The sequence below is a fragment of the Anser brachyrhynchus genome, assembly GCF_964034855.1.
Source record: "Anser brachyrhynchus genome assembly, chromosome: 15".
Lineage (NCBI taxonomy): Eukaryota > Metazoa > Chordata > Aves > Anseriformes > Anatidae > Anser > Anser brachyrhynchus.
Window position 1 is genome coordinate 6,939,658 of NC_137733.1, and position 15,776 is coordinate 6,955,433.

At 51.8% G+C, this 15,776-nt stretch overlaps 4 protein-coding genes across 8 annotated transcripts in view; 1 reads left to right on the plus strand and 3 right to left on the minus strand.

The window, feature by feature from the left end:
- Positions 1–1,473: 1,473 nt before the first annotated feature.
- Positions 1,474–2,322, minus strand: LOC308178505 (hemoglobin subunit alpha-A). Its single transcript, XM_080557251.1, has 3 exons — positions 2,162–2,322; positions 1,808–2,012; positions 1,474–1,699 (listed from the first exon to the last, which is right to left on the minus strand). The coding sequence occupies exons 1-3, from the start codon at positions 2,254–2,256 to the stop codon at positions 1,571–1,573; spliced, it is 429 nt and encodes a 142-aa protein (XP_080413377.1). The 5' UTR covers positions 2,257–2,322; the 3' UTR covers positions 1,474–1,570.
- A 2,142-nt stretch (positions 2,323–4,464) lies between these two features.
- On the minus strand, positions 4,465–5,468 carry LOC308178506 (hemoglobin subunit alpha-D). The gene is made up of 3 exons (XM_080557252.1): positions 5,300–5,468; positions 4,943–5,147; positions 4,465–4,640 (listed from the first exon to the last, which is right to left on the minus strand). The coding sequence occupies exons 1-3, from the start codon at positions 5,389–5,391 to the stop codon at positions 4,512–4,514; spliced, it is 426 nt and encodes a 141-aa protein (XP_080413378.1). The 5' UTR covers positions 5,392–5,468; the 3' UTR covers positions 4,465–4,511.
- A 2,853-nt stretch (positions 5,469–8,321) lies between these two features.
- Positions 8,322–13,332, minus strand: LOC308178514 (hemoglobin subunit pi). Of its 2 annotated transcripts, XM_080557284.1 has the most exons (4): positions 12,452–13,332; positions 10,426–10,595; positions 9,169–9,373; positions 8,322–8,600 (listed from the first exon to the last, which is right to left on the minus strand). In XM_080557284.1, the coding sequence occupies exons 2-4, from the start codon at positions 10,518–10,520 to the stop codon at positions 8,472–8,474; spliced, it is 429 nt and encodes a 142-aa protein (XP_080413410.1). In that variant the 5' UTR covers positions 10,521–10,595; positions 12,452–13,332; the 3' UTR covers positions 8,322–8,471. The 2 variants fall into 2 exon arrangements, with proteins under 2 accessions (XP_080413410.1, XP_080413409.1); XM_080557283.1 differs by lacking the exon at positions 12,452–13,332 and having other exon boundaries at positions 10,426–10,966.
- A 1,313-nt stretch (positions 13,333–14,645) lies between these two features.
- Positions 14,646–15,776, plus strand: part of NPRL3 (NPR3 like, GATOR1 complex subunit) — a 50,146-nt gene continuing 49,015 nt past the window's right edge. The window contains exon 1 of one of the 4 annotated variants that reach the window (XM_080557274.1): positions 14,646–15,385. In XM_080557274.1, the coding sequence (XP_080413400.1) occupies positions 15,268–15,385 (118 nt within the window). In that variant the 5' untranslated portion in view covers positions 14,646–15,267. The remainder of the gene's footprint in view (positions 15,386–15,776) is intronic. The other 3 variants (XM_080557275.1, XM_080557279.1, XM_080557276.1) reach the window with 3 other exon arrangements.

A 15,776-nucleotide genomic window follows, 5' to 3' on the forward strand; every position in this document is an offset into this window, starting at 1 on the left:
CACTTCACTCTTCATGCACACACAGGCCCTTATGCATGTGCATAAATACGCTTTTTTTGCTCTGTGTATGCTGCCCCTTGCTTGCTTCCTAAGCATGTGTGCACATACAGTGCCTGCCAAGCCTGGAGGACATCCATTTCCTTTCTCACAGCCTCACCCATGTGTTGCCTCTTGCACACGCATTGGGTTTGCCATGCTCAGGACTGCAAGGATCCCCTGCAACAGAGTTTGGAGCAGCCCAGCAGCTTTGTCTTCTCAGCACGGGGTGGTGATGCCTGAGGCTGCTGCTTTGCAAGAGTAACTGACAGTCACTGGAGGCTGCAGAGGGCTGGGGCAAGTGTCCATCCTTCCACCCAGACCCACCGGTGTGGCACACAGGCCAGGGAGCAAGGGGGCCTGTGACAACTTCAAGTTGGCTCCGTGCCGTGGCTTTGCTGTGCCGGCCGCCCCAGGGCTTTCTTGAACCTTCATCCCTGCACCAAGCACTTCGGAGCCCTGGCAGGGATGGGACACAGTTACTCAGCACCTGACAGGTTTTAGGTCCGTTCCCCCCCCCTTCCCCCCCCTCCCCCGACTATCTGCTGCCCTGGTCTCTTACCACACCCACAGGCTGGAAGAGAGCCCATGCGACTGTTATCTGCCACTTGCAGCCCCCCACCTGCCATGGCCACCCCACAGCCTCACTGCTGGCCACGATAAGGGCTGGGGACTACACAGAGCCCCCAGTGCTGCTTCACAGCCTGCTCTCCTTTTCCTGCCCCGACATTACACTGCTGAAGTTCCACCCCAAAGAGCAGGATCTGGGGCTGAGCCCCAGGCGTTTGAGGGCTCCCCTCGGAGTCACTCACGCCTGCTGTCCCCTCAGTGTGCCCCCAGCACCCCGACCAAGCAGCACGCTAGCACTGCATTATTAGATGAGAACAGAGAAGTCCTACAAGCATTGTACAGCCAGTTGTGGGGCTGCGTGGAAAGCTGTCCCTGCACAGGGTGTCCTCACTATGCCATCACACAGCTGGTGGCAGGTGCCAGGAACTGCCTCTCCTCCAGTCTCCTGCAAGCGCTTCCAGGATGAGGTAATCCCTTCCCATGCAACTTTGTCCTCATTGTGGTGAGGGGTGCACAGGACTCTCCACCCCAACTCGAAGGATCCCGGCGTGACTACGGTGCTCTGGTGGGAAGGTCAGGACAGGCCAGGGCTGCAGGGAGCTCCCAAGGACCAGATTCTGGCCACTTGCTGGCCTTTCCTCTCCACTAGTGCCTAGAAATGCTCTGCTCATGCCTGCAGCTGGCGGAGCACTGTCTGCCTCCTAGGCACCACCACCCAACCACCTTCTCCTCTCCAAGCAGTGAAGAAGACAGAACCCATTTCCTGTGCGTTCCCACCTGGTTCAGGGGATCTCCAGTTCAGGTGCACAGAGCCGCTCCCTCCCTCTCCCTCCCCATGGAGGAACAACCAGAGCAGGACACCAGGGCTGGAGCACAAATGCAACAGATTTTATTTCAGATCATTTGGCTGCTCGCTGTTGGAAGGCTGGCAAGAGGGTGGGTCCAGCTCTAGCCACGGTGCCGTCTAACGGTACTTGGCAGTCAGCACGGTACCCACGGCGCACAGGAACTTGTCCAGGGAAGCATGGACCTCTGGGGTCAGGGCAGAGGGGTGGTGGATGGCAACCACCACCAGGAAGCAGTGGCCCAGGAACTGAAAGGCAAAAGGAGATGGTGAGCGAGTGGGGGAGGTAAAGGGGTGGCCAGATGGCCCAGGAGGGGTGCAGAAGAGGAGCTAAGGGGGAAGTCACTAGAGTCTCACTTTGAAGTTGACAGGGTCCACACGGAGCTTTTGGGCGTGGAGGTCACTGAGCTTGGAGAGAGCACCCGCGATGTCATCGATGTGGTTGACAGCCTCGACTAGGGCAGCCGCCACCTTCTTGCCATGCGCCTTGATCTGAGCAGAGCCGTGCTGCAGGTCAAAGTGGGGGAAGTAGGTCTTGGTCTGGGGGTAGGCGGTGAACATCCTGTGGAGCAGAGCGAGTCAGGGCCAGCGGGATCAACGGATGGGGGGACAAACCGGGTGGGGTAGGACACGGACAGTCATGGTGGGGGAGAGCAGGGGGGTGGAGAGGAGAGGATCAGGGACAGACGGAGGACGGGGACAGACACCTACCTCTCCAGGGTCTCGGCGCCATACTCTTCAGCATGGCCACCGATTTTGGAGAAGACACCCTTGACGTTGGTCTTGTCAGCCGCAGACAGCACCATGGTTGCAGCTCCGCGTTGGCAGCCCCCAGCACGGGTGCCCCCACTGGCGCCGCCGGCCTTATATCTCCGTGCCGGGCCGGGCGCCGCCCGCCCCCGCCCGCCCCGCCGCGGCTGGACCTCGGCCAGGCGGGGCCGCCGCCCTGCCCCGCCTGCGGCACCAGCACCGCCGGGGGGGGCCGACCCCGGCATGAGCTGGGGTTGGGGTTAGGGTTGGGGGGGTCTGACCCCGGCACGAAATGGGTTTAGGTTTAGGGTTTGGGGGGGCTGACCCCGGCATGAACTGGGATTGGGGTTAGGGTTAGGGTTAGGGTTAGGGTTGGTTAGGGTTGGTTAGGGTTAGGGTTGGGGGAGTCTGATGGGGTTAGCGTTAGGGGTGTCTGACCCCAGCATGAGATGGGATTAAGGTTAGCATTTGGGGGGGGCTAACCCCGGCATGAACTGGGATTCGGGTTGGGGTTAGGTTTAGGGTTGGAGGAGTCTGATAGGGTTAGGGTTAAGAGGGTCTGATCACAGCACAAGATGGGATTGGGGTTACGGTTTGGGGGGTCTGACCCCAGCATGAGCTGGGATTGCGGTTAGGGTTCAGGGGGACTGACCCCGGCACAATCTGGGGTTATTGTTGGGTTTGGTGGGTTCCAACCCTGGCAGGAGCAGGGTTTGGGGTTAGTGTTAGGGTTAGGGTCTGTGCTGGCACAGGTTTAGTTTAGGGTACGTGCTGACACAATTGGAGGATTCCCTGGCTCCTGGGAACGGGGTACACACAGCAGATCCAGGGGGGCAGCACCAGGCACAGATGCAAGCACCAGCCTGCAGCAGCAGGAGCCGACAGCTGGGGAAGGAAAGAAGGCATGCAGGGCCACAGCGGCCCATGATGAGTCCTGTGCACCCTGAATGATGAAGGTGAGGAGGGCAAGGAAGACGAGGAGGGTGAGGAAGATGAGGACAGCTGGCAAGGTGAGGGCAGCAGTGCTTCCAGTAGGTTCGAGAGCAGGCGGGTGGAGGACAGTTCACACCCGTGTTTCCTCCGTGGCCAGCGGTTCTTATCATTTGTGTTTGGGGGAGATTAGCTTGACCTGGCACCATGTCAGAGCATGGGAGGAGGGGGGAGCAGAGCCCAGGGAAAGAGTGGCAGGGCAGAGTGTTTTCATCCTGTGCACACATCAGTGGGGCAAACTGCAAAAGCGGATGAGCCCTTCAAACTGAAGGCACAGGAATATTTGGGACTAAATGAACATGGAGACAGATACATGTAGATAATGCTTCAGAGCATGGAGGAATAGCACTGTGTGTTCATGAGTGCCCTCACAAAAGCAGGAGCCAGCATGGCACAAGGACTCCTCAGAGCCGTTTCTGTGCATGCAGGGTCCCAGTATGCCCAGTGGCCTGCACTCAGCCACTGCTTTCCTGATGCACCTTCTTTCATCCCTCACAAACTCTTGTTACCTCCCTCTGGTGACACAATGCAGAATAAACCCTGGGCTAGTTTAATATCTTATAACCCATCACCTCCCTCAGATCTAAAGCCAATGATTTTGTTTTGTTTTGGTTTGGTTTTGATTCAGGCTCCAAGAATGTGAAACCAGTGGCACTGGAGTACAGCTCCGCAGAAACCAGCTCGCACCCTCCCCAGATGCCATGGGAGGAGCAGACACCCAGGGCAGGGGAGGGGGGCACTTCCCAGGCATTTGTGGCTCAGGGGCTTGAGACCAAGAGCAGTGTTTGTACTTCATGGTTCACAGTGGATTTTTTGTCACTCCGTGAACTTGTCTGATTGCCTGTGGAGCTCATGCAGGCACTTAGCTCCCACAGCATCCCAAATCAAATCCTAAACAGTCATGGTGACAGAGCCAGGAAGGGTTAATCCTTCCCCATGGAAAATCCTTCAAGGAGATCCAGGAACCATGGTTGGCTTCACATACCTTTACCCCACACCCAAGGTTTGCAGGCACAGGCAGGTGACAGGCTGAGCTCTGTCCCCAAGGTCCTGCTACCAGCTTCAGGACTGTGTTTAACTGGGCAGGCCCCAAGCTGGAATGGGAGAGTGAGCAGGGCCCTGGAGAGTAGCCATGGACCCCAGGGCCAGTGCCTCCTCCCCACTACCACAGCCAGCCCCGCCAGCAGATCTCTCCATTCTGAGGGATGTGGGGAAGCAACCCAGCCCACCCTGGGGCCCCCGATGCCCAGTCCCAGCACACACGGACACAGTGCTTTGGCAATGGTGTCTTTATTGAAGATGCAAGGGTGCAGGCAGTGGCTCATCTGTACTTTTCAGCCAGCACGGCAGCCACGGCCGACAAGAACTTGTCAAAGGCAGCATGCATCTCAGGGGTGTAGTCTTTGCCCAGGTGCACGGCCAGCACCACCTGGAAGCACTGCGACAGCAGCTGCAAGGCAAACCAGGGCTTAGTACCCCTGCCCTGGACGGATGACCCTGAGTCCAGCCCACCCTGGCCCCAGCCCCTGCCCAGCTCCCATTCCAGACACAATCCCAGCCTCTGGCCCACATCCCAGATGCAATCCCAGCCCCTGCTCTCTGCCTGCTGGTCCCCAGGACCGTGGTACCCAGGACCGCAGGACCCTGGCCCTCAGTCCCCAGCACTGCCAGATCCCAGGAACCTCAGACCCCAGGACCCCCAGACCCTATACCCCCAGACCCTCAGACCCAAGGACCCTAGCCCCCGCTTGCCTTGAAGTTGGCGGGGTCAACACGCAGGTTGTAGGCATGCAGATTGCTGAGCTCAGACAGGGCCTGGCTGATGTTGTCCAGGCTCTTCACAGCATTGCCCAGGGCAGCCGCCACTTTCTTGCCGTGGCTACGGACCTGTTCAGAGCCGGGATGCAGGTCGAAGTGGGGGAAGTAGGTCTTGGTCTGGGGGTAGGTGACGAACATCCTGCCGGAGCAAGGCCAGTCAGTTTTGCTGCCCTGCTGCTCTGCCCGGCTCAGCCCGCACCCCATGGCGCTCTGGGTCCCAGCCCACACCCACTGCAGGGCTCCTGCTCCCTGCTGCCCACCCCATGAGGGCCCCCTGGGCCCAGCCCACACCTCTGCAGAGCTTCATTTCCGAATTCGTCCTGGTGGCCAGCCACCTTCTCCCACAACTGCGCGATGATCTTCTTGTCGTCGGCGGTCAGCATGGCGGCAGCTGGCGAGGCAGGCTGGCAACTGACGGGTTTCTGTGGTGGAGACACCCGCGGGGCCGACCTCTTATAGCACCCTGCGCTCCCGCCCTGGCCTTATCTTATCAGCGTGGAGGGGTGGAGGGGCTGAGGCCTCGCAGTGCCGGGACCAGGGAGAGGCTGCAGCAGTTCCTTGGGGGGCCCCAGCTTCCCTGGAGGGGGCCCGTCCCCAAGGGGGGCCCAGATGGGGCACCACTGCTCTGCTCTGCCCTGCTCTGCCCTTCCAGCTGGGCTGGCCCCCGCAGGTGGCCTTGCCGCAGCAGGCAGAAGGGATCTGAGGCAGCCCCTCACCAGGCCTGGGGCTGGGGAGAGCACCCAGCAGGGCTGCGCCTTACAGTCAACAGCAGCCATCAGCACATCCCATGGGTGCCACAGGCCAGCCACAGCCTTGGTCTTTCTTGCCAGTGCTCCTGTCCAGATATGCCATTCTCCCCTCGACAAGCCCTGCTTGGCTCTTTGTCACTTGAGTCAGGGTGGGTCCCACACCTGCCCCTGGCCCTCCTGTCCTCCAGCCTCTGGCATATGCAGCCCACTCTGAGCAAAGATCGCTCGGGCCACCTCCCCTCCCCGTGCTGCCTTTGCTTTCTGCACGCTCCCAATGCCTCTGAGCTAGAGCCATGGACAACCTTTGGGGCAAGTCCTTGCAGGTAATGCCATGGACCTGCTGTGGGAAAGGCATCTCTCCATCAGCCCAGAGAAATCTGGGTGGGGGAGGAACCTCTTTCATTGGCACATTGTCTTTCCAAAGCCATGGAACCATAGAATCATAGAATCACAAAGGCTGGAAAAGATCTCCAAGATCACCTGGTCCAACCATCACCCTACCACCACTATCACCTACTAAACCATGTCCCAAAGCACCACGTCCAACCTTTCCTTAAACACCCCCAGGGACAGTGACTCCACCACCTCCCTGGGCGACCCGTCCCAATGCCTGACTACACTTTCTGAGCAGAAATTCTCCAAAATTCTCCAACCTGAACTTCCCCTGGTGCAACTTGAGGCCATTCCCTCTAGTCCTATCACTATAGGTCCATACCTGCATGATTGTCAGGCCTGCACTTGTTGCCTCATTCCCACCCCGGTATGTGCTCCTGCCTCTCCATAAATGCTAGGACACTCCATAGGGCCTGTGGTGGTTGAGGACTGTCTTATCTTTCATTTATCTCTGTGTGAAGTCATTGATACAAGTGTGGGTTTAGGGATATACCAGGTGCTGACCTACCAGATCCCCCTGACTTGAGGACGTTCGGGCTGGATATCAGGAAGAGGTTCTTCACTGAGAGGGTTGTCGTGAACTGGAAGAGGCTCCCCACAGACATAGTCACGGCACCGAGTCTGTCGGAGTTTAAGAAGCATTTGGACTGTGCTCTTAGTTACATGGTCTGATTTTTTGGGTAGACCTGTGTGGTGCCAGGAGTTGGACTCGATGATCCTTATGGGTCCCTTCCAACCTGGGATATTCTATGATTCTATGATTCTACCATGTAAGTTGTTGATTTAAACCTCTGAGCTACCCAAAACCCCACAAGTATAGTATGCTTTAAAAACTTACTGGTCACAGAAAATGCTGTGGTAGACTTCAACAGGTTTAGAGCAATTTGATGGTTTCAGACCTTCTGCATTTTCTCTCTCACACTTACCCAAATACAGAGCCTAAATTTTGTAAATTAGATTAACACTAGCTCACTGCACCAATTCAGGCTTGCTGATCAGAGTTTGCTTAAGACTTTGCACCCATCTTTTCACGTCAAAACTCCTCTGAGACACATATGGACAGTGAATGTAACTTGATAAATATCTCACTGAAAGAGCAGGGATATAGCTCAGCAAAAGAAACAGGGGTCACTCAGTCCTTAGACACAGATCCTTTCTAAGATGCACTATACGTTCAGTTTGTTCCACATGTGTGGGAAGCTTATTTAGTCTTTGGCATGCCCATAGCATATGGCTTACTTAGGTAGAGAATACACCAACAAATGAAGGGGCTTTTGATTTTCAAACCGCTCTAAAAATTCCTCTATTTTCATGAAGAAGTGATGCATCACTGTAAGTCTTGGGAAGACTTTGGAAGAGGAAGCAAGGATGTAAACAAAACAGCTCACACATCTTTTAACATCTGGGAGCTGGGAAGGAGTCAGTGGGAGTCAGGAGGGCCTTGGCTAGTGAGGCGTGAGTAGATATGTATGGAAGATTCATGCCTCCCCCCAGGCTGACTGTTGATACAGGTCAGCAATACAGGTGACCCGTATTCTTCCGTCACCTTTTTCCAGACAAGCACTCGTAATTTCTGGTTCCCCAGATGTCATCAACACTCCAGTGTTGATGTGTTCACTCCAGTGGCCACTAGTTTTCCCAAATTTCAAATGCATGCAAAATTCCCAGTATAAAAACAGGAAACGTCAAGCTGACAGGATGGTCCCTTTACCAAACAGATGTGACTAGCAGGTGTGATAGCCCAAGGTGTTCAAGAAACACCAGATACCTTGACCAGACCCTGTGAAGAACAGCATGCAAATACAATGCCCAGCATCACCTTGTGCACATCCCACCATATGAAATGCAGCTATTGTTCAGAACAAGCTGTGCTGGATTTTGGAGAGGCCAAATGAAAAGCCTGGGTCCATTCAATATCCTAGAAGGGTAAAAGAATGTTTCCTAATCAGCTTTATCTTGGATGGACCTACCTTCTGAACTCTGAGCAGTAGCAGTCACAGGGCTCTAGTCTCTTCTGGGATTCTGCTCAACGGTATGTTATTTTTGCTATGTACGTGAACTTAAACAGCTTACCATTTTCCTTTCCATATTATGTAGAGATTTCAGGACACCCCTATCTGAACGCTACAGTGTAAGTGGAACATGTGAAGATGAAAGCACAGAGACCATAGTTCACAGTTGAATTATTTATTGTGGTTTGCAGATGACCAAGCCCCTGCATAGGGGATTTGAGAGGACTGCATAGGAAGGAGTGAATACCCCAAAGCTTGGCAGCTGTGATGTGCCATGGATGCGCGTCCCTCATCCTCTGTGGAGGCCATTTATCTGTACTTCTCAGTCAGAACAGAAGAAACACTGGACAGGAACTTGTCCCACGCAGCATGAACTTCTGGAGTGAAATCACTAGGATAGTGGGCAGCCACAGAGCACAGGATACAGTGGGAAAGCAGCTGTAAGGGAAAACAAGATTAATTCCATTGTAATCAGTAACAGATGCCAGTCTGAGGGTCTGCAATTGACCTTGGTTTGTCCCAGCATGCTTTGGAATGACAAATACATGTCCCAAACAGGTGACGTTAGTGCCTGAAGAAGGAGAGTGTGTGAAGAAGCAGACTGGCCTCTTGTATTGTGCAGAAGGCACTGCTTGGTATAAATCCCTCTTTCCAAATGTCTCTTTCTTCTTCACCAAAGGGAATTCAGATTTAATTAAAACTATTCAGGGAAGGTGATACCACCTGACATGTAAGGAAGATTGATAAATTACAACAAAGGCAGCAAGGACTCAGATCTGTCTAACACAAACCACAGAAGCACCTTGAATAATCCTTTGCTTGACCCGAACCAGATGTTTTATTAGAAGATCCAGTCTCAGGTTGAAAATCAGATTGGGAACCAGCAGCAACATGAGTTGACAAGGCTGTACCATACAGTCAGGGATCAAACATCCATTAGCAAAATGATCTGTGGTCTCTAGTTCTGTGACTGTTTTCATTCTTGAAAATGTCTGTGTTCACTTACCTTGAAGTTCACTGGGTCCACCCTAAGGATGTAAGCATGCAGCTCACTGAGTTTGGCCAAAGCGCCTCTAATGTCATCAATGTTCTTCACAGCTTCCCCAACGGCATTCATGACCTTGGAGCCATGGCCACGAAGCTGAGCTGAGCCTTGGCTGAGATCAAAATGAGGGAAGTAGGTTTTCGTCTGGGGATAGCTGGAGAAAAGCCTGGAGGAGAACATGATAATGAAGTTTGGCAGTGGAAAAGGCATGCATGATCTGACAAAACCTCCGGGCAAGTACACTGTAAACCCACCAGCTTCAGAAGTACACTCCTTCAGCAGTTAACAGAGCTTTGGAAGCTTGAACCTGGCATCAGAAGGTCTTTCTGCTCTTAAACCTCTTCTGTAGTATGTACAGATTAAACAGTGGGCTAATCTATACATACTAGAGAAGAATGAAATGCTAAAAAAACATTTTAAACATAATGTATTTTTCTAAATAAATAATAGCTCCAAATTGTCACTACATTTTCTGTATTACACTGTAAGCCAGTTTCCAGGACTGGCTTACAGTCTTAAAACTACTATGATCTGAACAAACCAGAATCAATATGAGTGGTACTCAGAGTCCCAGGAGTATCACAGTACTTTAGATTGATTTTAAATAACATTTAAATAACGTTGAATAGCAATCACTTCTGAAAAATTTCCAGAATATTAACCTTTTTGTGACAGCTTGCTTAATTTGAATGACTGGTTTGCCGTGCTGTACTTCATGCAGGGTCCAGTTGTGTTGTTTCCTAACAGCTTTTTATGTATCAATTGGAGCAATGAAACACGAGTACCCAGTGAATCTCATGGACAGCTATTCCCTTGATGCCCATTATATGAGAACTTACATGATAAACCACTGAAAGTTCATTTCCTAATAGTAATAACTCTGTTTTAGGTCATCAGGTATGAATGACTTTGAATTTCTCTTTAGGGCTCCTACCTGTCAGTTCTTCTGAATTGCCATAATCAAAGTAAACCCATAAGATTATTTAGGAAAGTATCTTTGCTGTAAGATTTTGAAACCATCTATTAGCATTTAGTAGCACAGATGTAGTTCCAGGAAAAAAAAAAAAGTCATATTAAACAACATGGAGATAGTCAAGCAATTCTCATCAGTCCCGGTGTGACTGTATGAATCTCACTCATACAACGTTTACACAAGAAGCATCCTAATAGCAAATTCAGAGGAGGCACCCTCTGGAGAGGGTATTCTGGGTGACTTACCTCTCCAGTGATTCTGCGCCAATGGCATCAGCTTGGGTAGCCACCTTTGTCCAGATGGTGATCACGGCAGCCTTCTCAGCTTGAGTGAGCGTCATTGTGTGGGAGAATGCAGGCTCAGGCTCCTTGCAGTGAACACTCAGAGCAGGTTTGTACTAATTGCCCTCACAGCCCTGGTTATAAAGAGGCAGAGGAGAGTGGACCTTGGCGTCTGTCCACATTCATTGGTCACTCCAGAGGCCCACCCATGGAGGTGGGAGACTCTTATCTCCCCGTGAAACAGAGCCTTTTTCGGAAAGGGTCAGTGCACTGGCCTTCTGTTTTGCTGGTGTTATCAGCTTCTTGCTTCTTAACATAATGGCTATGTGGCCTGAAAAAAATGTCTGGACACATATCGATACATGAACAGAGAGAGAGTGCTGGAAAATTCCAGTGATGGCAGATTAAGACACATCTTTAAGCTGAGGAGCATGTGGATTACAAGCATACTAAGAAGCTTGGAGAAAAACCTTTATGTTACCTTGCTTCACAGATGTGAACACCAGACCATGTCTTTCTGTGGCATATCATACACTTCCAATTCATGTGGCCACCACATGTCCTAATATTATGTTAAATACTTCCTGGGTAGTGCTGGGAACAGGCTGGGAGATGCACAGCATAGTTCAGAGTGGGAGTGAGACCCTGCTTTGCTGGAAAACTGTGCAGATTTTGCCACATGTTTCAGCACTTCCAGGCATTTGCCAGCCTCTTGCAAAGAATTAGGGACCCACTCCACTACTGATATTGCTTATTACAGCAACAGTAGTAATGGATATATGGATACAGGGAGAGAGAGCTTATGAATTTGAGATCTTATGAAATTGAGAATATTTCTTCTAAAAAGAGGCTTGTATATGTGAGAAAACCCGGTTGGATGCACGTTTCCGTACTGTCTGTGGATCTCAAAGTGCTGAGACCAGAGGGCTTCCTGAGGCAGTTAACATAGATGTTTCCCAGCGGTTTATTTCCTTAACCTACAGTTCCCTCCTATAGAGATCTGAGTTACATCACTAAGTGCCTCATACTGCATCTCTTTGATTTCTAGTTGTGTGGTTCCTACTGTTAGTTATCCCTGGTGTTTTAAAGCAGCCTTCAGCACCTCAGACAGTGCTGGTATAAACTGTGCTACATGCTGTACATGCACAGGAAAGCCTGGTCCCATGCTAGAAAGCTTGTAGCTTCAGGGCTTGGAAAGACCAGCACAGGTCTGTAATCGCAGATATGTGGGCAAAATGTCAAAGAAATACCCTTCTGGAGATGGTCGCTTCTGATCCTCAGAGAGTATCCTGCCAGCACATGAACCAGAAGTAAATCTCTCTGCCACCCTGATAAACCACAAAAGCAGTACACACCACTGTGCATTGGCAGCAACGCACAGCAAGCTGGCTGGTACAGGCAGAGGCGTCAGCGCTCTCTGCCCAAATAGCCTTGCACATTTGTGCTGAGGAGGTTGATATGTATACGCCAGATTCCTTGCCAAGACGTGTCTGTGTTTCACAACGCTACCAACAGCTACAGACGATGCTCCCCAAACATGGTTGTCCTGCTAAGAGGAAAGCCCTTCTAAGGATCTAGTGGTACTTGGGTCATGTATGCATTGGAGTACATCCAGCCAACAGTTATCTGAATGAAAGTAGCAGTGCCAGTGCAATCATACCACCTAGCTCCCCTAAATGTCACACAGGCACATGCACCAAACGTGGAGACACTCTTGAGAGCTACGGTGTGGCTGTGCTGTGCTGCTGGGCACCGGAACCCGACTGCCAGCATGTATTGGGTTTGGGGTGTGATGTTCTTATAGTGCTTTTTTTTTCTTTTTTTTTCTTTTTGTGTCTTCACATGAAGTTAGATCTCTTCTATAACAGGAAAATATTATATTCAGTTTATATAGCATAAATGGAGGGAGGTATCAAGGGAGGCTGTATTCATTACCTCTTACTATATGAATTAAAAAAAAAAAAGTGCAGATTTCCCACAGGAAAATTACTTTGATAATAATGCTGCTGTTGTTTGTCTCCTCCCAAAAGTGCTGCCTCTTATATTGCCCACTGCATGGCAATGCTCCAAGTTTTGCTCAGTGAGAGTGCTTGAGAGAAGTCACTGTGACTCAGATATAGCCAGGCAGAGGCCAACAATACTCCTTCCTATTTTGTTGCCAGCTGTTTAACCTGAATATCAGTCCTCCATGACTGGAGGATTAAGGTTTGTGTAGGTACGAGGATCAGAGTGATGCCTGCACTGGAGGCTTGTTGGTTTATATGTATAAATCTTCACGGAATTTGAATTCATTTTCCAAGAGTTGCTCTTGCACTATCACAAACGCCAGAGCAGCCAAAAGGTGACAGTGGTTTGCTAGAAGGAGCTCACCACTTGCCTAGGATCAGGGTTGTGCTGGGGACAGCTTCAGGAACTCTTTAGAAACATGCTTGGTGGGAGAAGTATGATTTACAGCCATATGTGGCAATGTGACAGGAAGAGTGATGGGCTCTGCCCTTGCATGGACTTCTCAGCCAAGTTCTTCCATTCCACTGTTTCAGCTGCCCACAGGATACAGAGACATGGAGGTCCTGGCCTACGCGATGCAATGAATAGGACAACACAGCTGCTGTTATTCCTCTGGTCACAGGGTTCATCATGAAGCTATGTCCTCTGGCAAAGTGCATCAGACATGCCTTCCTCTCTTTCTGCTGCTTCTCATAATTATGTTTCTTAAATCTGTAGCAGAATGTGCGCCCTGGTGCAGATGATGAATCTTTGTCGTGAATCTGTGAAATGTCACCAAAGCCCTGGAAAAGAGCAGCAAGGCTGGGCTGGCACACACTGTCATCCTGCACAGCAGCATGGCCTCAGGGCTGCCTGCCCTCTCACATCCTGCTCCTGCAAGAACAAACAGAACAAACAGCAAGTGAGAAAAGTGTTTTTTAATATTAACATAAGTCTTTTTTAATCCTTGAAAAGCAGGCTGTCAGATTTTCTCATTATAAAAGCCATAAGTCAGCAATAGACCTGTTTGCTCATTATAAAAGTGGGATTATAATTTCCATGAGCCCTGACTGTAAATCCAGACTAATTGAATGGCTGCACCTCTGTGAGATCAAGGATAACTGTCCCCATGAGCCCATATTCTGCACAGGGCCTGCCTCCCTCTCAGGGGGAATTTCAGTGTATAACAAATGGCGGCATATATATCTGCTCTAACTCTGACAAATGTGGAGTGTATTAAGTTTTGGAAATCTTAAAAGTAGAATCTAAATCTTGCCTTTATTCTTTTATTTCCCTCTAGCACTCGAAGAGCATGCAATATTCTAAAGCTTTGCTTTAACTAAACTCATCTACAAGAGCTGGAAATGGCATATATGTCCGTAATTTATAATTGAAGAAAGTAAAATTATGCTTTGAAGCAGACACACTGGGAAATTTTAACATAGCTGCCCAGCACCGGTGCATGAGGAATGCTCTGCTGTGATAATGTGGCTGCTCTTTAATCACTCTTAAACAACTCTCTCGCCTCAATGACACCTTCTCTTGCTTCAGTTGTTATCACCTGCCTTGCAGAGAATGACAGTGCAGATTAAGCCCTTTGCTGCGTGTGCTCATCTCCCTTTCATTCTTTCAACCACCCATCTTTCTGCCTGATGTCCCAGGGAAGAATCTTGCAGAGAAAACTCCAGAGTGGGTATACCTCAGATTATTCAAATATCTAAATATTGCAATCAAATACAGAAGAACTTACATGCAAAACCCAGGACATCCTCTATCATAATCGTTGATAGTTTTCTGATCTTATTAGAGCACAATATAAGACAAATGCACCAAAACAGCTGCCGGGCAAATAATGTTACAATTAGTAAGCTAGAGGCATTAAATCTATTAATTTACAGGAATCTCAAGCCAAATTGTATCAGCAGTGCACACTGTGCCGCAAAGTGCCCTGAAATCATACAATGAACATAAAAAAACCAAAACCAAATGTGCATTTCCATGAACACAGAGAAGACTGATTTCCAATGCGTGCCTCCTGTGGAGATCCTTCAGTGTCTGAGCTGTGAGGAGTGACGAGCTCTTCAGTTACGAACGCTTGCTGATGACCGTACCATGGAACCAGCTTTTAGTAAAGTTCTGGAGTTGTAATAACTGAATGACTAAAAACGACTGAAAGAGATCATGGGACATGATAGTGGCGAACGGGTGTGTGGGCATATGGGAAGAGGTGGGAATAAGCCTTCCCACAGAAAGCCAGATGTGGTGTGGGGTTTTGCAAACAATGGCAATCACTGGCCCAAGACTCCCATAGCTGGTGCAAGGCTGCCAGGGCAGGCGCCCCAGCCAGGTGTCACGGTGGGACGGGTGCTGTCACTGCCCTGGGGCACCACAGGCGCTGGCTGGGGTCCAAAGCGCCGGGGGAAGCGTGCTGAGCTGGAATAAATTCGCGGTGTCGGGCTCAACTAGGGGCACCGACCATAGGCACGTGAAGGACTGAAACGGAGTGGGTACACCAGGCTGGAGCGTGAGGCGCTGGCTGTGCTGAGGGCATTGGCTCAAGCGTGAGGTGCTGGGCTGCCCGTGGGGCACAGGTGTGACCTGGTGGCTGCCGGCGGCGGGTGCACGCCGTGCCGAGCCGAGCCGTGCCGTGCCGGGCCCCCGCACCGGGGCAGCTCCGCCCCACCGGGCTCCGAGGGCCGGGGAAACCGGCGGCTGCGGCGCCGCGTCCTCGGAAGCGGAAATCAGCTGAGCCGTGCCGCCTTCCTGCGGGCCAGGCCGTGCCGAGCCGTGCCGAGCCGTGCCGTGCCGAGCCGTGCCGGCATGGGCGAGAGCACCAGTCCCATCAGCGTCATCCTGGTGAGCTCGGGCAGCCGCGGCAACAAGCTGCTCTTCCGCTTCCCCTTCCAGCGCGGCGCCGAGCACCCCGCTGCCCAGGCCAGTAAGTGCGCGCTGCCGCTGGGGTCCGCCCCGTGCCGAGCCGTGCCGTGCCGAGCCGAGCCGCAGGGCCCTGCTGCCGGCCGTTGCTCCTGCACCCGGGCCCCTCGCCCACCTCACAGTCCTCTGGGTGTCCTGGTGTGTCCCCCCCCGCACGCTCACCTGACGCCCCCGTGGCATCGCCATTCCCTCATCCCCACAGTTGTTGGTGTCTTGGCACCCCAGAGGCGTCCTCCCCCTTCTGAGGCTCGTCTCATGGTGGTTGGTGTCCCCTTCACGTGCCTGCAGACACGCAGCTCCCCGTGCCTTGGCCTGCCTGGCAAGGCGCGTGCATCTTCGTGGCACAGAGCAGGGCTACGAAGCTGGTGAAGGGCCTGGGACACAAGGCCTGTGAG